Consider the following 24,323-nt stretch of genomic DNA (forward strand, 5'->3'; position numbering starts at 1 on the left):
CCATTCAGTTAGATGGCAGTGTCATAACTGGAAGGATTTAAAACTAGTATAGAATTATTCAATGTACAAATCTCAAAATGAGTGCACCAACTGGTCACATGTCAGCCATGTTAGAAAACAATACTGCAAAACATTGGCCCCAATAATTTTACATTACACCTTTTATTATTCCATATTGTTAAATTACTTTCACACACAAAAAACAATTGCATACAGTACCGTCAAATGTTACTACTTAACTTGGTTTTTTTTCTGAAACTTTTTCAAGTAGCTAGAAAAGTTGGAATGCAATTGTTGATCTATCACTTTCCCACACAAAAAGGTTGCATATGTTACCTTCAGTTTTATCCCATTTTTAAAGTAGCAAGCATGAAACAGTAGTACCTAACTTCCGACTTGACTTTATAGTCAATGAATTAGATGGCATTGCACCAGCGTGTCCAGGATCTGTTCCTGTGGGGAGGGGGGGGGGGCTCAGAGGGGTTTTCAGAGGATGCGGGGGCTTAATGGCTAAAATTGCCAAAAAAACGGCTGATTTTGCATAATTTTTAACAAAGTGCGGGGGGCTTCAGACCCCAAAGCACCCCTGGACATGCCACTGCAGTGTATTTTTCCATCATCACTGGAAGGTTCTAATTAGTATAGAATTATTCAAATTATGCTTCTTAAAATAAATGCACCAGCTGGTCCCTTTACAGACATGTTTGAAAACATACTATGTACAAAACATTGGTTCACATCACCCTATGATAGAAATGTATGCAAAGTCTGGGTATATATAAAATGATATTGTTTACATATGTACAGTGCAGCAAGAAGTGAATTAATTATGTATTAAATTTAGTTAACCAGTGTTATACTGCGTGTTTACACTGAGCACTCTGTATTTTTACTCGGTATTACCCGGTAACCCATAATCCGATTCAGGCAACAACCACCACGTTTCTACAGGCGCTTAAAATAAGGGTTGCGGTGTGTACCGGAAGTACTGAAAGTAGTTTCCTGACCCCAAGCTGCTTTTAAGGTCATGATGTGATACATGAAATCAACATAAAAGATGTTCAACACCCAGCAACCGTTAACCGTTGTGTTTCCACTGGCAGAAATAACGGGTGTCATACCACATCGTCTACCTCATGAGGTGGATCACGGTTGCCGGGTGTAACAATCTAAACTAAACCGTATTACCCGCCAACCGTTCCCCAGTAGAAACACGCAGTATGACTGAACACATGTATGGATACATAAACATATTAATAGACGCAGCATATCGAGGGTCAGAGCCAAAAGGCCCCAAGTAAAAAGATGCCATTCATTTACAGTCATTTTTGTACTTTTTTCATTTTTTATTTGGGCAATTCCAAGCATCATTCAGCAATGCAAAGTTTGCATATGCAAATTACTGGAAATTAGGGTGGTTTGGAAACGTTTCTCCTACCTTAATCATTCACTACCAAAAATAGTTTCCATTATGCTATTCCATTACATGTTTGGCTGCTGCATCAAAAAGAAATTCATAGGCAAACTTCAAATTGCAGAATGATGCGATTGGAATTGCCCATTTTTGGTCAATTTGTCAAGTAGCTAGAAAAGTTGGAAATGCAATTTTACACATTTTATTACTACGTATTAATTATCACACACAAAAGATTGCATATATTGGCATTAATTGTTACTATTTACATAAGTAACTTGTGTTCTTTCTACAAATGTGTCAAGTAGCTAGAAAAGTTGGAAATGCAATTGTAAATCTTTTATTATGCTACATATTATAATACTTTGACACATTAAAGGTTGCATACAGTACCTACAAATGTTGCTACTTACATTTAAACCAAACCTTTTATCAAATTATCAAAGTAGCAAGCAAGAAAAATTGGTATCTAACTCCTTTGACTTTTGACCTTATAGCCATTCAGTTAGATGGCAGTGTCATAACTGGAAGGATTTAAAACTAGTATAGAATTATTCAATGTACAAATCTCAAAATGAGTGCACCAACTGGTCACATGTCAGCCATGTTAGAAAACAATACTGCAAAACATTGGCCCCAATAATTTTACATTACACCTTTTATTATTCCATATTGTTAAATTACTTTCACACACAAAAAACAATTGCATACAGTACCGTCAAATGTTACTACTTAACTTGGTTTTTTTTCTGAAACTTTTTCAAGTAGCTAGAAAAGTTGGAATGCAATTGTTGATCTATCACTTTCCCACACAAAAAGGTTGCATATGTTACCTTCAGTTTTATCCCATTTTTAAAGTAGCAAGCATGAAACAGTAGTACCTAACTTCCGACTTGACTTTATAGTCAATGAATTAGATGGCATTGCACCAGCGTGTCCAGGATCTGTTCCTGTGGGGAGGGGGGGGGGCTCAGAGGGGTTTTCAGAGTATGCGGGGGGCTTAATGGCTAAAATTGCCAAAAAAACGGCTGATTTTGCATAATTTTTAACAAAGTCTTGGGGGCTTCAGACCCCAAAGCACCCCTGGACATGCCACTGCAGTGTATTTTTAAATCATCACTGGAAGGTTCTAATTAGTATAGAATTATTCAAATTATGCTTCTTAAAATAAATGCACCAGCTGGTCCCTTTACAGACATGTTTGAAAACATACTATGTACAAAACATTGGTTCACATCACCCTATGATAGAAATGTATGCAAAGTCTGGGTATATATAAAATGATATTGTTTACATATGTACAGTGCAGCAAGAAGTGAATTAATTATGTATTAAATTTAGTTAACCAGTGTTATACTGCGTGTTTACACTGAGCACTCTGTATTTTTACTCGGTATTACCCGGTAACCCATAATCCGATTCAGGCAACAACCACCACGTTTCTACAGGCGCTTAAAATAAGGGTTGCGGTGTGTACCGCGGAAGTACTGAAAGTAGTTTCCTGACCCCAAGCTGCTTTTAAGGTCATGATGTGATACATGAAATCAACATAAAAGATGTTCAACACCCAGCAACCGTTAACCGTTGTGTTTCCACTGGCAGAAATAACGGGTGTCATACCACATCGTCTACCTCATGAGGTGGATCACGGTTGCCGGGTGTAACAATCTAAACTAAACCGTATTACCCGCCAACCGTTCCCCAGTAGAAACACGCAGTATGACTGAACACATGTATGGATACATAAACATATTAATAGACGCAGCATATCGAGGGTCAGAGCCAAAAGGCCCCAAGTAAAAAGATGCCATTCATTTACAGTCATTTTTGTACTTTTTTCATGCATTAGTGATACACGTAGGTCCTTACATTTTCACTGATAATAGTTTCTGTAGCTATAGCTTGATTAGTGTTGTGAGGATTATTTTGGTACCAAAATCCCATTTTGACCAAAAATGGACCTTGGGCCTTTTGGCTCTGACCCCTCGATATAGACATGTTACAACTGATCATGGAGCTTTAGGACCAATATCAGATATGCCCAGTATTTTAAGGGATCTGGAATGAGCGTTTTAAGCGTTTCGACAGTATTTTTTGTGGGCCATGAGAGCACATCAGACATATCGACTTGCATTCTGAATACACAGAATGTCTTTCTGATATCAAATAATTTTCATTTTTTGAAATTCACGATATAATACAAATTTTATGACAAATTATTAATATTTGATATTTTTCACATTTTTGATATATACATTGTAACAGTTCTCGAAGTAAATTTTATAAATCTAATGATATATTCTAAAAGTGTATGTAGCTGGGTGTTTTGGGAAAAAAATCCATATCTTCAATACGAAAGGTCAAAATTTCCAATTGATCGTCGGCTTTTCATCCCACCTACATACACTTCAAGTAGAAATCATCAGATTTATAAAGTTTACTATGAGTACTGTTAAAATATCAAAAATATCAATTTTTAATGATTTGCCATAAAATGTGTATTACATTGCGAATTTCAAAAAATCAAAATTATTTGATATCAGAAGGACATTCTTCGTATTGAGAATGCAATTTGATATGTCTGATGTGCTCTAATGTCCCACAATAAATACCCCATCCCTTAAGAGAGAAATATTCACAGCACACCTATTTTTTTTTAAACAAATAGGAGACAAATGCTATTTTCATTACACCAGAAATGTTTTCTAGAGGGTAGTTTTAAGTGAGGTAATTAAAGGCACTTTCAATGATTACAAAATCTAAAAATTAGATTGCATTTTTGTTAAGAGAATGGATGTGTTAACATGCCCTGCAAGTGTTAAGGGCAAAATCGACACAAGAGTAAAATTGCTTGGATCACTGATAAAGCAGTTACAAGCAAGAATGTCATGCATACAGGGGTCAGTAATGTTGTATTTTTTTGTTACAAGGCATGCCTATCATAAAAATGATAGGCCTGCCTTGTAAGGCAGGTTTTTGAAAGTGGTGGGGACCACAGGTCTTGATTTCCCAGACGACTTAAAAATATTTAGCTCGTTTCGATCGTCATAATCAGACCAGACAAAATTGGTAATTGTTGATCCCAATTTTTTTCCGCCAGGACACATAAGAATCGATAAAGTGGGATAAGGGTGTTAGACCAAATTTTTTTCAAAGTTGTAATTCTTCATTAATAACTACTTTTAACCGAATTGTAATCAGGGGCGATGCTAGAGGGGGGTGTGACACCCCCCAAATACACAATTTTATCGGCAAAAATTGACTGTTGTCGTCAAAACCATATGTAGAAAGTTATGTGATTGTCGGCAAATTGGAAGAGCCATATAAAAGATTAATGTGTTACGAAATTGTGCCAATGTTACGTAATAGACCTAGGCCTATTGTGAATGTTATAGTAGTTACTAATTTTTTTTTAAATTGTCAAAAAAAAATTGACCCCCCCACTTTTTTAGATTCTTGAGCGCCATCCTGGCCGGAAAAAATTTGGGTCTACAATTCACAAAATATTACTGTCGTCAAAACATGCTGTACACCCCAGATTGTAGTTACTTATTGTAGCAATGGCTGTCCATAATTGGTAGCCCCATATATTTTCATTACCTGCTGAAAGCACCAAAATTTATCTTCATTAAAAGAACATTCAAAGTCATGAAAACTTATATAATTGTCCCATGGAGAAAAGTACACTATAGGCCTATATATAGCACTTGGTATATAATATCTAATTAAAGGAGTATTTCGTGATCCTAGCATCCTCTTTTTATGACATTTTTCAGTACATATCCACGAAAAGAAGCATATTCCCAAAATTTCAGTTGATTCCGATTTTATGCGTTTATGAGTTATGCATGATTATGTGTATTACACTGCTCCATAGACAATGCGTTGTAATTTCGTTCTGGTGCACCAGAACGAAATTCAAATTACACAATATCTTTGCAAAACGAATTAATCTGCAAGAAATATTTTGTACATAAACATTATGTAGCCAGAGGTTTCCAGTGATATAAAAATCTCAACTTTTTTTTGAGAAAAGTGGGGGATGAGGCTGTGGATCACAAATGCCCTTTAAGTATGCCATGAATACTCAATCACAACATATTATAGTTTCAAAAATAAAAATAAAATTCTGATTTGGTCATATTGCATTGGTAAGTTTTAAATCACACACACACTGAATATAATTATAAACCCTTTTTCTAAATCAAAAAATTTAAATAAATATATATATTACATAATATAGAATTGTAGATTATATTGGATTATCATTCAGTAGATTCATATATTAAGCAAGCTTTTTATTGTTGTTCTTCAGCTGCCCTTTTTGTTCGTTCTTTGGTTTTACATGTATTTGTGTTGCATTCTTTGGCTTAGAAATCCTTACTGGTTTACTTTTTTGCTATCCTATTTTTATTGCAAGTATTTTTTTTTCTTTACTCGTATATTCTTCAGAGGCCCTCCTTGTTCTGTCTTTGGCTTTAAACTCTTCACTGGTTCACTTCCTCAACTAGCCTAACCTTATTTGTGTTGGTTTCTTTGGCTTTGAATTTGAAGTTTTCTTCCATGGTCCTCTTCTTTGGCTTTGAAATCCACAAATCCAATTGCCCCATCTGTTTTGAGATTACTCCATGAAAACATTTGGGCTTGTTTTGTACTAATCCTACAAAGAGGGCATTTTGACCGTAGCAACCCCAACGAACTGCGAAAGCAAGTGACAACTGTTAAACCCAGTGACCATCCCCCCACTTTTTCTAAACCTGTTTAAAGTTCTAGAATTTGATTTTTCCAGGTACGTACTTATCAATGAGGGACTGGTAGTATGGACGTAAGGCATCTATGTCTGGAAGAACATCACCCTTTGAGTACAGGTCAAATTTACTGCAAGATAAAAAGAAACACAAATATTATGCACCAATACCAAATCACTATGGTAGCTTGGCCATAGCCCCAATTCCACAAAGAAAGGCAAACTCCATTGCAAGTTCAATAACTCTTTCTATTCCTTTGTACAGGAGTCAAGCATTGTTAATCTGTGATGAATCCACACTTTTCCAGTAGCGTATACGCGAACGCAGGGTTACGCGTACGTGTTACACATGAGCGCGTAAAATTTGTCATGACTGGAACTTATGCGTAAACACTTTCTTAATATTATTTTAAAAGTAGCAGCTAAACATTACCGCTTCATTCTTTTGTTTTATTGCTGATAGGCTATCAACATAGAAATCACCGATGTTAAGGTTGAGTGGCAATAACAAACAGATATTCTGAATGGAGGCATCGTGAGAATTAGACGATATTTAGCTTGTTTTCATTGTTGTTTTCATTGTCTGTGTGATTTTCTTTCGCTCGGGCAGCTAAAGCTGCAGACGCATTGTTTTTAATCAGTGATGAACAATGGTGAAACATGATTGAATCCCTAATTATATAACTGTCATATAAAGTGTTAGTGTATTTGGAGGCATCAGTAGCTATCAGTGGTAGGGGGAGGTCCTAACTGCAGCATTCCCTCCCCCTTTGGCTCCATCCCCCTAGATAGGAAACAAACCAATAGATATATGAAGCCCAATAAATAAACTCAAGTTTCATTAGGGAGGGATAGGGTAGAGTAGCAAGTTTTCTGTGATTTAAAACACAGAATTCCACAATTTTCCATGCGTCGTTTTAAATACTAAATTCCGTGATTTTTTGTGATGTAATTTCAGTTCAGTGTTCACATTTGGGGTAAAAAGAAGTTACTTGCATTATCTTTTAACTGTTTTAAACCTGATATCTTTGAAGAAGAACTTGATTTTTACCTCACATCTCATTATTTTTTTTTTTTTTTTTTTTCAAGGAAAAACATGTTTTCCGTGAATTTCTGTGTTTTCCTTTAATTCTGTGGATTTGTCTGTTTTTCTGTGACACAGAAAACTTGCCACTCTAGGATAGGGTTTTAAAAAAATGAAGTAATTTAGACCCATTTCTGGTTTCATTATAGATATGGGAAGGAGGGATAAGCTTGATAACAAAACTAGTCATCCATCTTTTGGTTTGTTCCCTTACTGTTCCTGCATAGTTAACTTACTTGAACTCTCTGATCCATCTAAGCATCTCCACATCCTTGTTGTTGCATAGATAGGTATAGTCACCTCCTGTGTGCCATGGATAGAGGGAATGGTAGCGTATCATACATAAACCCTGCAGTCAAAATCAAAAAAAAGAAATTTCAAAATGATGGCATATGATTCTTGAAGAAATTCATCAGGTTTGTGTGATACAACTAACATAATGTTCTTTTTGCCAAAACCAAGTCAAATTTGACTGACCTGACAGTTTCGACCATCTTGGTCGAAGGCCATCATCGGAGTGATGGTACTTGATCCTTCCATCTCAGGCCATCATCGGAGTGATGGTACTTGATCCTTCTATCTGGTTGATTGGTGACCAATCAACCAGAAGGAAGGATCAAGTACCATCACTCCGATGATGGCCTTCGACCAAGATGGCGTATCAAGGAAAGGGAGTTGCCCATCTCCCTCTTCCTCGCGTGTGAATTTAATATTAGGGTCCTGACTGTTTATGTGATTTGTGACCTCTTCCACATGCGCCGATTTAATTACGCAGAAAGTTCATCCACATAACGATACCACGTATGCGGTGGGTGAGGAGCAGACGCTAGAGCAATATGTTCAAAGTGCTCCATGTATGCAGCATTCGCTGCCAACGGGCTACAAGGGCTGCCCATCCCACACCCATCTTTTTGCTGGTGATTTTGGCTCAACATCTTCCAAGTCATCAACATCTGTGACGTCTTGATGACGTCATCGGAGGTACTACATCACTAGCAACAACAATCTTCAGAGCAATAACATCCGCTGAAGACACTGGTTGACCCGGTGAAAGCGCTCCGGTGAGTGTACCAAATTTGAGTATCGTAGAAGTAGTATAATTTTACTTTCTATTTACGTTTACCGCTACGTATGAATATATACATCATTGTATAATTCATGGTTCATAAATGTACCATTTATAAGCCAAATAAGTTTGCCATCATTATTTTTAGTTTCATTTTTTTAATTCTAAGTATTTTTTTATTTGTTTACAGTTTCAAATAACTACACATTATATGATATGGGTCAAAATATATTAAAATAACTTGGGGTTCTAATATTAACAATGATAAAAATATGACTGTGTCTTACTATAAAGTACATTGATGTCTTGCTAACTATACCTACCTCTTCAGGTATTGTACAGCCATTAGCTACCAGTACTTGGTACAGATATTCTGAGCGGAAAAAAGAACACCAATGATGTCAAACAATTTCTTTTAATAGGAAATAAATCAAAAGTTTAATGACGTCCTATGAACGAAAGTCCTTTTGTTAAGGGGGGGGGGTAAAAACTTTGGATTACATTTGAAAAAAGTTGCTCTTTGGGGTTGGAATTTTCAATATTTCAAATTCACGTTAGAAGGCGGGAGGGGGCCAGCCTCTTAACGAAAGCAATTATAACTTTTGGTTTGTTCCCTTACATTGTACATTTTTTTGACCCTAGAAAGTTTGTGACCCTGTCAGTACTTTAGATTGTGCTACAGTTCATGTATGAGATAACAAATGAAACATTGCAGTCCCTAATAAAACACACAAGATTTAAATAACCATAATAGCTATTTGTTTTCATGTTGGTCCAAGGTTTTCTATACATGAGCAAATAAATAGGGAAGACTTGTCATCACCTTCCATATTAATTACAAATATTGATTTTGATCAAAGTTCAATACAGTGCATTATAATTGCTACGTACCTGTCCCCATCAACTATCATTATGTGATAACGCATCATATCTATGACCCTAATTACACAGAGAGAAGTCAATTTCAATTGCGACATCAAATTCGAAAAGTCAAGTTCAAAGTCATCTACAGGCTCTGTAACGGGTCTATAATAGGTATATATATATATGTGACCCTGCTCCCACAAAACCAGACATAAGTCACTAATTTTGAAAATTGAGTTTTTGATGTCATCATTTAGTATAGGTCTTCAGCGCTCATTTGATATCAAAATTATGTTTCTGGGACATGTGGTCCCAGTCTGTCAATGGGAAAGGGGGAAGCGACACATAAAGAAAAGGCAAATGCAAGAAAAATGGCTTTAAGTTGTAAAATGGCACACTTGGTTTGGCTCAGAAAAGGCTAGAATTGCATGATTTAGACGTAAAAGAATATTTTGTTTTCAATGGTAGGTTAAAGTTAACATATTAAGCAATCAAAAAATAAAAAACACTGAAAAACAAAATCTGCAAGGTTTTTCACCCCTTTCCCAATTTTGACTCGCTGTATCTCGAAATGGCTGAGTGGGACTTATGGCGGGTTTTCGTCAGAGCAGGTCACATATACGTTATCTTTTTCAGTACATTAACCCAGTGTAACATTGATAAATGTGTGTCTCAAGACAGTCTATGGTCCCAATGTGCACTATTGTGCAGTCTATAACTTATCATGAAAGACAAGGTATATCTTTCATGATATCTTATAAAATATGATGACACCTGTAAGTAAACAATTTCAGTCTAGCCAACTTATGATTTTGAACATTGATTGCCAGTTGATAAATTAAAATTTATCAACTAGCAATCAATGTTCAAATCCAACAGAAAAAAACCACTTATGCACAAACAATGGTTACAGCATTTATCATGTACTGATTTGTACAGGTTTCATGAATAAAATTATCACAAAGTTAATTGTATTTCACTATTTGCTGTCGCAGTGCATGTTAGCAACCATTGGTTACTGCTCCAAGCCCGGGCTCATACACCTGTTTTGAATTTTGATACGCCATAGGCTTTGTTTTGTGATCATTTCGATCAGTGGTTCGTAACAAAGAAAAAGTAATCCAGTGAGTTCACTTATAGCAACAGTCATATTCTAATGCGCACTACGACAGCGAATACTGATCTGATGACCAATGTACATACAGTCTGTAGGCAACAGGTTCATTATAGGTGGATCTTTTTTAAGCCTATTTAATTTAGTAATGATATTAAAATAGGTATAGAAAACTTGCACCCTGCAGCAATTTTCATAAGAAACTATTTTTGGACATTCCTTTTCTTTCCTTTATGTTGAAGGTTGAATTTGGAAAGGTTTAAAGGGTGACTAACTATTTTTCTTACTTGTCAATGGCTAATGAAACTTCTTTAAGGGGATACTACACCCCTGCCCAAATTTGTGCCTATTTTTGCATTTTTGGTAAAAATTATAGCGCATTGGTGATAAGTAAGATATGTATATTATAGGGGCAAGGACTACAACTACTGCACTGTCAATTTTATTTCAGCACAGACAACAGTTGTGGGGTTACATTCAAAAATGAGGGGAAACCAATATTGATCAATAAATCAATAACTACTTGCTTTGGGTCACTGTTGGGTTGCTGAATTTTCAGTACAGTAGTTGTAGTCCTTGCCCCTATAATATACATGTCTTACCATACATATACATGTACATGTCACCAATGTGCTATAATTTCTGAGAAAAATGCAAAAATAGGCATAAAATTGGCCAGGGGTATAGTAGCCCCTTAACTGCATACAGCAATGTCTGTATTAAACATAATACTGAACTGGAATGAACAAGAAATTCAAAGGGATTGAATAATTGAAATAAGCAAATATGTGACACGATCTGGGCCATGGGGGCCAAAGCAGGCATTTTTGAAAATTGAGTAACTGTAATTATTACATTATACATTCAATAGGCTATCATTTACTGAAAACACCAAATGTCTAGCATACTGGGTTCTAAAGTTATGAAGTTTTTGACATCTATTTTCTTATGTGTTTTATTGTTTTTTACTCCATTTTTTTACCTTTATCTCAGTTTCAAATTTGTCGCCTTTGGCCCCCATGGACCAGATCGTGTCACATATCAAGTATAACTCACCATCATGTCCCCATGATATGAGTACATTATCCAAGCCACAGTTCTCTTTGTATATCCCTAGCTTTGTGCTGTAGATAAAAGTAAGCATTAAAATATACCCCGGTAAGTTATTACTTTTTGACTTCAAGGGCATAGGTAAAGTAAAAATTAGTAAGATATTGAATCTATAATACTGGGCTATCACCTGAGGTTTGCATTAATTCATTTCATTTGATTGTGTAGTTTCTCCAAGAACCACGATCCATTATAGCTAGTGAGGTAATAGCATCTGGTTGCAAATCATTGTTGGTATCCACCAATAGCTTCTGTATATAAGTCAAATAGCTTGCCTTTTTTCGCCCTGGTCTATGTTTGCAATGTGATGGAACATAAAGAATACATCTTCCATAGTGCTAAACTATTTGTCCAGGAGTACCAGGAGTAAAGGTAAATTTGATTACAAAATACATAGCATGGTTTTGAGATCTTTTCAGTTTCAAAGATCTTGGTACTGACATTTCTTACAATCTTGTTTGGAATCATCATAATTATAAGTCATTTTGTGAGAAATAAAATTGATGCACCTGTAAATATAGGGTCCACAACTTATAAGTTCCCCTCTAAGTACTTTTTAAAACAAATCGAAAAATATTTGACAAAATGCAAAGGTGTAAAAAGATATGTGTAGCCTTATTTGTTTTACACATATGGACCAAATTATAGCGTCACACGTCATTCCGTTCAGTCACAATGATTCATTATGTAAACAAGGCGGTTCTCGAACCACGAGTCTCGCCTGCTTTTGTGACCGCCTGCTTTTGCGATAACTGTTGGTAGAGAGGTAAATGAATTTGGCGGTTATCGGCTGGGCACGATTATCTGGCCGATGGTAACTGTACCCACCAAGTTTCATGCCCATACGACAGTTCTTACTAATTTGACCTCAGATGACCCCTGGTGACCCCGAAATGACCTTCCAAAAATTTGGCTTTAAATGTTGACTGTTCCCACCAAGTTTCATGCCCATGCGACAGTTTTTACTAATTTGACCTCAGATGACCCCTGTTAACCTCAAAATGACCTTCCAAAATTTGGCTTTAAATGTTGACTGTACCCACCAAGTTTCATGTCCATCCAACAGTTTTTACTAATTTGACCTCAGATGACCCCGAAATGACCTTCCAAAAATTTGGCTTTAAATGTTGACTGTACCCACCAAGTTTCATGTCCATACGACAGTTTTACTAATTTGACCTCAGATGACCCTGGTGACCCCAAAATGACCTTCCAAAATTTGGCTTTAAATGATGACTGTACCCACCAAGTTTCATGCCCATACGACAGTTTTACTAATTTGACCTCAGATGACCCTGGTGACCCCAAAATGAACTTCCAAAAATTTGCCTTGAAATGTTGACTGTACCCATCAAGTTTCATGCCCATACGACAGTTTTTACTAACTTGACCTCAGATGACCCCTGAGTGACCTCGGATGACCCCGTAATGACATTCCAAAATTGGCAAAACCAAAGAACTATTTCATCAAAGTAATAAATCAAAACAGAAAGATGCTTCCTTTACGAAAGTTATCACTCATTGAAAGTGCTACTTTGCTATACTTTACATGGAAAGCGACTATCTTAAAGTCGTCATATTTCCTTAATTACATGACCGATCAAGCTGTTATTGGGATATGTGATGCACAGTTGAAAATAATTATTAAAAGATTTGGTGACCTCAGTTGACCTTTGACCTTGTATGTGACCTTTGACCTCACGAAATTGGATAAAGTATGTTGCGCTGAAAAATCAAATTTGGCAATACCAAAGAACTATTTCATCAAATAAATCAAAACAGAAAGATGCTTCCTTTACGAGTTATCACTCATTGAAAGTGCTACTTTGCTATACTTTACAAAGAAAGCGACTATCTTAAAGTCGTCATATTTCCTTAATTACATGACCGATCAAGCTGTTATTGGGATATGTGATGCACAGTTAAAAATTAATTATTAAAAGATTTGGTGACCTCAGTTGACCTTTGACTTTGTATGTGACCTTTGACCTCATGAAAATCTAATCAGGTCGAGTACCTCTGGCCACGCAAACTCCCCACCAAGTTACGTCACTGTACCCCATACGGATCTCCAGATAATCTGTTCACAAGGTATTTTGCTTATTACGCATATATTATGCAAATTAGGTACTTAATTACCATATTTTACGCTCAAAATCTAATCAGGTCGAGAACCTCTGGCCCCGCTACTCCTCACCAAGTGACGTCACTGTAGCCCATACGGATCTCCAGATAAGCTGTTCACAAGGGTTTTTTGCTTGATACGCATCAAATACGCATAATTATGCAAATTAGGTACTTAATTAGCATATTTTGCGCTGAAAATCTAATCAGGTCGGGAACATCTGGCCACGCTTACTCCCCACCAAGTTACGTCACTGTACCCCATACGGATCTCCAGATAAGCTGTTCACAAGGGTTTTTTGCTTGATACGCATCAAATACGCATAAATTATGCAAATTAGGTACTTAATTAGCATATTTTGCGCTGAAAATCTAATCAGGTCGAGAACATCTGGCCACGCTTACTCCCCACCAAGTTACGTCACTGTACCCCATACGGATCTCCAGATAATCTGTTCACAAGGTATTTTGCTTATTACGCATAAATTATGCAAATTAGGTACTTAATTACCATATTTTGCGCTCAAAATCTAATCAGGTCGACACCCTTTGGTCATGCTACCCCCTATAAAGTTTCATCATCATAGCACTTACGGTTCTCAAGATAACGCGTTCACAAGCTTTTTCCGAACACACACACGCACACCCCCACACGGACACACACACACCATAGTGATTACTAAGTCTCTCCCTGAACATTCAGGCGAGACAAAAGGAAACCGTTTTAAACAGTGTTAAAAGTTGCATCTGAGTCCATAAGAGTCGACATTCAAACAATACAGTAGGCCAGGCCTATTCATGTGCTTGTTAATGGAAACCTGACTGCAATGGACTCATGGACTCAACTTTTAAAACGGTCTCCTTTTTTACACAATTAACCATTGTGACTGATGAACGCAATGATGTTTGACGATATAAATTAGTCTACAGGGGTAAAACAAATAGGGCTATACATATCTTTTTACATTTTTACATTTCGTAAATATTTTTCGACTTATTTTAAAAAGTATTAGGGGGAACTTATAAGTTGTGGACCCTATATTTCTGAAACCCTTTTTTTAATCCTTGTCATCATGGTCAGGAGCTACATCTGCAGTGGTACGTCTATTGCAACCTTCAGATTTTGGAAAACATTCAGTGTTCATGTTCACTACCTCCACTTAGATTATAAGGAGCGTCCTGTCAGAGGTTGGCTTACTGCATTTGTCTTTTACAGGAGAGATCAGTGATCTGAATTTCATTTTTTAGGTGTAAATTAGATTTTTAACTCTGCACTCAGGGCCATTGTACCACCCGGGTCTCCGTTGACTTACTGTCTTTGGTTCAAAAGCATTGTAATTTGGAACTCACAAAATTGTTCTTTATTTGTGTTTGACAAAATACAGAGTTGAGTGGAAAACAAATAAGTTCCTGAAATTGGGTCAAGAAACCCCTTTTTTAAATCAGCAGGTGTTTATCAGTATTTATTAGAAGGTCAGGTCAGGTGCAGATGTATCAGGTTAAGGTAAACAAACAATTTGTTTAAATCGTAATGGGAGACAAATTGAGGGATTAATTTCATTAGTTCTGGAATCAAATGTGGCATAGTTCATTTTATGGGTAGGCCCATTATTTCCTGATCGATTTATAAAACTCATGAATTTATGACACTCAAACTGTTTGTTTTGCCAAGCAGTCATGCTCAACTGTTTTACACACCCTATGATATCCCCAAAATAGCTAAATATATGGTCCAAGCATATTTTGACTAGCACACATTTCAATCCAGAACTATTGTGTTTCATTTACTTGTATTGTGGGTTGTGTAGATCTGGGTTGTCAACAAAGCTTGTATCTCTGTACACGATGGAATCAGCGAAGGCACAGCCTACAGGAAATGTATCACCTGTCACACACCACTGATAGAGAAATAAGATCATTATTATGCATAGCTTAATCAAGGCCCATTCAGTGATCCCAGCTAAAGTGTAAAAAATTTATTCCAACCTACTAAATCGTGAAGGATGAGGCGTTAAAATTGTCATTTGGTATTTTTATAATTGACATTTGGCAAAAAACAAACCGCAAAAATTAAAATGAGGAAAACAGCAGTATTGACAGAGTTGAAGATCTGTTTAAATACATGGAGCTAATTTGTCTATTTAAGGAATCGGATAGCAATGTTTGCATAGTATTTTATTTATTGACCTGAGAACACATCAGATATCAAACTGCATTCCTTCTGATATCAAAGAATTTTGGTTATTTGAAATTTGTGATATAATATACAAATCAAAATAAATAAACAAAAAATTGCAAAACCAGTCACAAATCAACATAATGTAATCCTGACCAAACAATTCTTTTTTCACAGTTTAATGATTCATTCTGCTATATGTAGCCTTCATACGAAACATGTCATACTACTATATATTATTGTTTGATTCCATTACTGAACAAGATTAGAAACTGAAAATTTGAACACACTAAATAATTTGCCTGACTGCTTTGTTTAAACTTACATGAGGATCACCCCGAGTAGCCAGTATCTTTCCAAGATCATGAATAAGACCAACCAGGTGAAACCAATCTGAAAGTGAAAATTAGTAAGATAATCTTAATAGCTTATACATACCTTATAGCTTATTAGTTACCTACCCTTATCCCACCCTACCATACCCACCTTAAGCCCCACAACACCCTACTTCTACCCACTACCCCACCACACCCTACCCTACCCTACCCTACCCTACCCCAGCCTGGCCTCACCCTATCCCACCTCACTCATTACCCAACCCATTCCCAATCCTAACCAAACCATTACCCCAACCCAACCATACCTCTGGCCCTTCTTCCCCCTGCAAAGTTTCATTACTGTACCCTAAAGCCATGATTTTTCTGTGTTACAAAATTTAAAATCTGTGTTACAAATTGGACGATTCCGTGATTTTCAGTTTTCCACTATAAAGCACTGAAAAGTTGAAACAAACACGTTTTAAAAGTGTACTTTTGTCTTACCTTTTACTATAGTATGGCCACAATCTTGCATCGTAGGCCTAAAATTAATTGATTGTTTAATGGTTGATTACTGCTAAATAATCATGTTTCTTTGTTTTATTTGGCAAATCAACACAAAAGTTTGACATTTTATACAGTTTTTCACTATTTTGTGGCATTTTCAAATTTCCATGAGCAAACTCCGAATTCCATGAATTTTTCTGTTTTTCCATATTGCGGAGAAATCGTGGCTTTACTGTACCCCATAGTAATGAGAACACATTAAATTCAACATATGTACATGTTATGCAGTGTGATAAAGAGACAACTACAATGTACACACCTTCCTACTCCATGCAATCAGATGTCAGAATTAGAGAGGTGTGCCTAAATTGTGCAAATTACCAACTTAATTAGCATATTTTGCACTGCTTCATTTTGTGCTTCAACCATGAAATGTGAAAATGGCCAAAGGACATAAAGTAAATTTGCTGACACCATCTTACCTTTATCTGGATGTATTTCTCGAATTCGTTCCGCTGTTTGAAATGCATGGAAGATGTTGGGAACAGACGTCTGAAAATACATAACATTACAATTAAGTCAACGCAATTGTACAAGTGTCTTTAGCTAGCCACCTGACCTGTCTATGCCTAAAAATTATATATGTACCTGTAGTAGGTACTACAACACTCCCTACTAATACTGGAACCAGATATGTATCTCCTATAGCTCTCTCATGGATAGGAAGAAACACCACTGTCCTTTAGGTTTTAGTCAGATTCTGCTTTTTGCAAATACTAGTAGCAGTGGCTGATATACATCAGACTTTCCCAACTCAGATAAACAGTGGAATAATTTACACATGAGGGAGGGGTAAGTACAAGGCTCCAGTTTATAGAGGAGGTATTTGAGTTGAGTGCACTTTGTTCAGTGTTAATGTCCTGATTTGGTTGGGGATGGTGGAAGACCTCAAATAAGCTGTATCTCATCGCAATTTGCACTCCAAAATTGCCTGTTGGTATACAACTTTCACAGTAGAATGCTAAAGTTCGATACAATAATTTAATACACCCATATACAAATGACATTGTCCCTCAACTTCAAAAGCAGGGTGGAATTTGGTAAGCAAAGTTATTTCGTTGACTGGGTGGGGTGTTGGTACAGAATTAGAGAAGGAGAAACGGGACTCGACCATCATCTTGATACAGGCATGGAGCAAAAATTGGGGGCATTCGGTTTCCCTCGGAATGCACTTGAGGCAATTGTTGTCGTGCAAACGCGACATGAATGATGGACGCATTTGAGAGACCTGCATGTGATACCAATACGCCTAAGATGAGATGCAGAATTGTTTTCGTTCGTCTCTGCGCACCGTCAGCAAGGATCCAAATACCCCCAAATTTCTCTCCAAAGGTGACGTATGTGTCGGTATAGGGAGGGTTCGATCTCCCTCTCTAATTCTGTGGGTGTTGGTCATTCCCTATGTTAATTGAGCCTACAAATTGGTGAAAGTTTGTTTTTCACGCTGTATGTCAATCATCACCAAGGCTGTGATATGTACTTCCCATTTTAATCTCCTTCTGGGGCACATTAGAATGGGAAATGATATTCTTTTCATTTATCACACTTACATCCGGGTTAGCCTCATCAATGACTGAATTGATCATATCCAACGCCTCCATTATGGTGTATTCTCCTAATTCCAGTTTGCCATATTTTGCTTTCTGTGATCAAAAGAATTAGAATTATCTGATACATTATTCAACTTCCTAAACAATGAATTTAATTAGACTGTTTTAAAAGGTTACATAATGAAAACATGCCGATTTATCTTTATCCATATCACAGGATAACGCTAATTAACAGATTATCATATTTAAGATCGAGTCATCAGTAAATAAATTCATAAGGATTGTCCATAATTTGCAACAGTTCCATGACATCAACGATGTTAAAATAAACCTCAATGATGTTTCATACATACTACATTATAGTACTTCCTCAAATTAAATGACCCCTATTCTCCCAGATTGTCATATTTAAGATTGAGTCATCGGTAAATAAATTCATAAGGATTGTCCATAATTTGCAACAGTTCCATGACATCAACGACAAACCTCAATGATGTTTCATATAGCACTTCCTCAAATTAAATGACCCCCATTCTCCCACTCCTCATTGTCTGTTTCCTGTTGGTCATTCAATTTGAGAAAGTACTATGATGAAGTTCAAAATCTCATTGAGGTATGTTTTAATTAACATCATTATACCCAAAAAATCTTGGGATTTTTATATATATATACAACTCATGTTTTCCCCTTGGCCAACCATCATAATCACCAAATAACTGATTTTATAACATGTCATTCTATTTGTGATGCGATCAAGCAAAATCAGGTGCAACCCGGAAATATTGATTTTGAGATATTATAGCCAAGCAAAGAAAACATTTCCTTTTGTTTCCTATTGTTTTGGAAACTCTTTAATTGCTCATATCTTTGGAACTGGTTGTTCAATTTCAATGGGGTTTTCTGCAAAATGCAGCTTTGTAAATGCCTTTCACTATCCTATAAGAAACTGAAAATTTAACATTTCCGAGTTCCGACTGATTTTGCTTGATCGCATCACATTTGTGTTTACCTGCTAGGTTTTGACCCACCTTTTGTTTGACAAAGTCAACTGTCTGGTATGTGTGCATAAGTTTATAGGTCCGCTTTACTGTTTCCATTTGCTCCTTGCTAGCTACGCTACTCTATAATGTAAGACAAAAACAGAACATAATCTTATATCACTACTTATATGAATTGTCCATATCCTTTGAATACATTTGTTTTGAGCTAGACTAAGAAGGACACTTCATAAAGTTTGGTGAGTATAAGTAACATTTTTAAGTGACGTTGAGGTAGCTGTTTTGCAAGAATAGCTACACAGTGTCTGCCGTCTTTAAATGTTTAAATGCTTTTAAGCATTTAAGCATTCTCATGTTTAAAAACATGAGAATGGTGTCGTGTACAATATAGTACTGGTAATCCTATTGATTGACACAGTGATTCAATTCAATTCAATTTTATTAACAGTGAGAAGTGTTGGTTACCAGGGTTTTCATTTAAGCACTATGATGAAGGGGCATATTCAATTTTTTTTGTACCCTTGATCAATTGTGTGAATTTTTCCTCTGAAGAGGTACAACACATTGCCAAGGGTAAGACTTTTTTTAACAATGTGTGTTTCAATTCCACTGAATTACTAGCCCTTTTTCCCCGCCAGGATGCTCAATCTAAAAAGTGAGAGGGTGGAAATCAACAATTTTCTTCTACATTTTTTTCCCATTAAATTAAATACTATTAATAACTATACAGTCTCACTCCCAGAAGCCCATCTAGCAATGTGTCTTTTTGCCGACATTTGAATATGATTCAATGCTTACATGAAGGCCAGATGTAGACCCCATCATCCTCAGATTAAATTATTGGGTAGATCATGGAATATTTCAACATGTATGACTGTCAGTACATTACAAGATCTGTACATGTTGGACTTGGACTTGAAGGGGTATACGCAAAGTGTGTGAGTGTATACATCCATATGTGACTTCAAGAAGCGAAGTTACAAGCATTTGATTAGACGAAGTTACAAGCATTTGATTAGACGAAGGTCCAGTTTTAAAAGTGACACACTGGTCTATTCAAAACTCCACGGACTAGACATCTGGTTTGAGAGTGAAATGGCTAATTTGTGTGTGCCTTTAATTTAAAACAAAAGGAACAAAAGAAAACTGAAACAAAAGAGCTGACAAATAAAATGCAAGTTATGAAAAGTACAGAGAAGTAAAAACTGAAATAAATGCTTTAAATAAGGCTTCATTGAAGAAACTGTGCAGTCTATTTTGCGCTTGTTGGAATCTTTTTGTGCCTTGTATAGGCCAATTTGTCACTTTTAAAACTGGACCTTCGTCTATTCAATTGCTTGTAACTTTACTTCTTGAAGTCACATTGGATTCAATGTGGTGTCATAATGTACATGATTAGATCTATTACAAAAACAAATTTACCCCAAATATGGTTCAGTTTTGAAATTGTGATTATTTCTTGTAAGGATACTTTCTTGGCGCAGTATATTAAAGAAGGCCCTGTTGGTTACATAAAATGGTAATTTATTAAATTTTGTTTAACCTCTGACCTTTAGCATAAAAAACATGCAGATAGCGTACCTCTTCAAATTCTCTGAAATGTTTTTTGTCTCTGCCAACATCAAACTCAATCCCTGCAGTATCAATGCCTTGACTCTTCAACCACTGCTCCTTATCAGCATTGTCAAGCTCTGGTCTGTACACTTGTGATGGGTCTATTGCAATTAATGGATCCTAAAAAAACAAACAATTCAAAGCAAGCTAGTAAGTAGTTTGATAGTACTATTTTCACTCAGTTACAAAAAGTGTGGTGTGGCATGCTACATACAAAGCTGGCTTGTGCATGTGTGCATCAAATAAAAAACAGCAACTCAGACGCCAGGAGGTCTCGAAACTACCAATTTGCGACTTTACACTCATTTTATGGGAGCAGGTCACAAATAATATTTAATTCTTGGACACAGAATTGTGATAATAAAATTATGGTGAAACAGAAAACATGTGTTTGTTATCTATGTACTGAATACTGATGCTGCGACAAAATCCTTTGGTTGCTCCTTTAGTGGATGTCGAGTTACATGCACTGCCACGTACATATTTGGGATCTCGTCATCATTTTCAAGAGCAACTTTCCTCACCTCTAGCGTCGAATTTGCACAGTATGTTGCTATCAATTTTCAGTCAGTCAGCATTGACATTTTTTTGCATTTTGCAACTGATGTTTTTTATTCTGTTATAATGCTGAAATTTGGATGAAAGTTATTTTGATAAGTCACCTGTATCTTTTGAGTTAAGATTGCCTATTTTGAACAGCTAGTCCAACATTTTGTACTGTTGAAGTGCAATTTTAGCAACATTTTTGATGCAATCACCCGTTGTGATCGATTGGCTGTGTTTACTTTTGAACTTTCACTACTTTACATGGTGTCATGCTTTTGAAAGCGAATCCAACTAGATTTCGAATGCAACGATCTCTCGCCCCAAATGTGAAGCTCATTGTGGAGCAAATTTGTGGCTAGACTTCTTGAACAACGGCTGACTCCTGACAACCTTATACAGGTCATCCATATCATAAGGGAGTGTTCATAAATACTTTGGTGGGGTGTTGCTCGAATTTGCTCATCGATAGCTTCACATTCTAGGCTACAGACCTTTGCATTCAAAATCTGGTCGGATTCGCTGAAGCATGACACCGTATAAAGTAGTGGAAGTTCAGAAGTAAATGCAGCTGATTACGATGGGTGATTGCATAAAAAATGTGGCTAAAATTGCAATTCAACAAATTTTGGACTGTTCAAAATAGGCAATCTTTATTCAAAAGATACAGTTGACTCATTAAAATAACTTTCATCTAATATTTAATAGAATAAATAACCCCCAGTGCAAAAAAACTGCAACGCTGACCGATCGAAAAACGATAGCAACAAACTCTAGCATCGATATTTTCCAACTTCCTACAAAAGTATTTATGAACACTCCATAAGGATTATTGCCCGTAGAGATAATCTGTTGGGCCTTTCCGTGGCGACTGCATAGCCATATAACAGTCAAGGAGACTTATGCATTGAAAGACATGGACATCGCGGGGTGACAGAATGAAAATAGAATGTCAAAGGTCATAAAGAATTAAAGATATGTAACACAAATTTTGTGTATTTCCAGTATATGGAATATTGGTCTTTCCAGCAAACATCTGTGCATGGCCTGGCTGAACTGAACTGAAACAAGCTTACAATAATACTAAAATATTTTATCAGAGAAGTGCATTTCAATGCAGTGATGCATGCTTAAAATATGCCCGAAAATATGTTCTCGTCAAAAAATTACAAGAAAAGATTACAGTACAATTATTGTATGTTAATGCCGACATGTGACAGACAGGGTTGGGTAAGTACGGTACATCCAACTGTTTACAGATCATGGCTGGCTCATGGTACGGTATTTGTATCTGGGTCAATGTAAACCTAGTCTTCAGAGCATCTCGATTAATATTTTACTGGAATGTTAATGACAATGTTGATCATTATCAGTTCCAAAACGATATTTTCCAAATGTTGCTTGTTGATCTAAAGTCTGCACAAAAAGAAACTCAGCTGTTATAAATACGCCTATAGCTTCAGAACTAATAATTGTTTTCACAATATTTCAACCTAAAAAGGAGGATTTATTTACGCGCATTTTGATACTCCATTTGTTCAATTTGGTTCAATATTTAAAACAACACAGCAGCGTTTTGAAAAAAAACCCACCCGAATTTAAAAGTTGCAGCTATTTGTATTGATTTGAGTCAGCGCGAAGATAATGGCGGGTTTTATGTGCCACATGCTTGTGTAATAACCATTGATGATGGCTGTAAACTGCAACTTTTAAATTCGGGTATTTTTCTTTAAAAGCTCTGCTGTGTTGTCAATATTGTACGGCATTGGACAAATGGGGTATCAAAATGCGCGTAAATAACCCTGCCCATAATTCTCTCTATGTTGAAATATTGTGAAAACAATTATTAGTTCTGAAGCTGTAGGCGTATTTATAACAGCTGAGTTTCTTTTTGTGCAGACTTTATATCTGGGGTATATAGGGCCCACATCTTATAAGTTCCCCCTAAATGCTTTTTAAAATAAATCGAAAAATATTTGACAAAATGCAAACGTGTATGGGTATAGCCATATTTATTTGACACATATGGACCAAATTAATGAAATTATAGCGTCACACGTCATTGCGTTCAGTCACAATGGTTCATTATGGAAAAAGAGAGAACAGTGTTAAAAGTTATTCCGAGTCATAGGAGTCAGCTCTCAAACAATACAGTACTCAGTAGGCCAGGTCTAATTCATGTGTTTGTTAAAGAAAACCCGACTGCTGTGGACTCGGGTGCAACGTTTCTTTTCTTACACAATTAACCATTGTGACTGAACATGATGTGTGATGCTATATTATAGCCTATAAATTGGTCCACATGTGTAAAAGAAATAGGGCTAAAAATATGTTCTTACATTTCGAAAATATGTTTTGACTTCCCGTACTAAAGTCTAAAAAGTATTACAGTATTTAGGGAACTTCTAAGTTGAGACCGTATAATATGAGTGAACTGACTTCTTGCTGCTATCAATATTTAAATTGCTATTCGCAAAATAATATAAACTACTGTCACACGTCATATGCTTACCATAATTCGTTCCCGGATTCTTGTAAGTTATAATCTGATTCTGCTGTCAGCAGTGCTGAACAGTCAATATATTGATCAATGTTGTGTTGTGATGCTGGCCAATGCTGCTTGTTGCCCAGTGTAAGCTTATTATATGAGTCACAAAGACACAACATGCGACACAAACTTGGCTTCCGGATTTGGCTTTACATGCTTTATTACTTTCGGTATCTGTTATATAATGACACAGATAAGCTTAAAACCTGAGTCAACCAGTTGACAGTCCCGTTTGTTTACGTTTTGTGCAGTCAAACATCACAAAAAAGTACAGGTCAAACTACTTTATTTGCTTACACAATTTATTCATCGCTGAGCGACGAGCGATTGGTATTTGACCAATGAGGTAGCGCGTTTTTCCAAATGCAACAAAAAGTACGCTTCCTCATTGGCTATAAACCATACAGCTGCGATACTATGCTATTGGCTCAGCGATGGAGTATCAATTCAGCAACTCTCATGTGAATAAAATATTCCTTTAAAATGC

At 36.3% G+C, this 24,323-nt stretch overlaps 1 protein-coding gene across 1 annotated transcript; it reads right to left on the reverse strand.

The window, feature by feature from the left end:
• Positions 1-5,583: 5,583 nt before the first annotated feature.
• Positions 5,584-23,941, reverse strand: LOC140154215 (inositol oxygenase-like). Its single transcript, XM_072176819.1, has 11 exons — positions 23,801-23,941; positions 20,713-20,865; positions 19,162-19,254; positions 18,134-18,226; positions 17,006-17,075; positions 16,025-16,092; positions 15,312-15,421; positions 11,346-11,413; positions 8,635-8,684; positions 7,482-7,594; positions 5,584-6,292 (listed from the first exon to the last, which is right to left on the reverse strand). The coding sequence occupies exons 1-11, from the start codon at positions 23,801-23,803 to the stop codon at positions 6,184-6,186; spliced, it is 930 nt and encodes a 309-aa protein (XP_072032920.1). The 5' UTR covers positions 23,804-23,941; the 3' UTR covers positions 5,584-6,183.
• Positions 23,942-24,323: the final 382 nt, after the last annotated feature.

This window comes from Amphiura filiformis, chromosome 6, assembly GCF_039555335.1.
Source record: "Amphiura filiformis chromosome 6, Afil_fr2py, whole genome shotgun sequence".
Lineage (NCBI taxonomy): Eukaryota > Metazoa > Echinodermata > Ophiuroidea > Amphilepidida > Amphiuridae > Amphiura > Amphiura filiformis.

Excerpts from the sequence above, each read along its gene's own strand:
- LOC140154215 (XM_072176819.1), bottom strand. Across the intron at positions 11,414-15,311 it reads CTACACAACCCACAATACAA|CACAAAGCTAGGGATATACA; the intron begins GTAAATGAAACA and ends TTTTATCTACAG. Across the intron at positions 7,595-8,634 it reads GCTGTACAATACCTGAAGAG|GGTTTATGTATGATACGCTA; the intron begins GTAGGTATAGTT and ends TTTTGACTGCAG.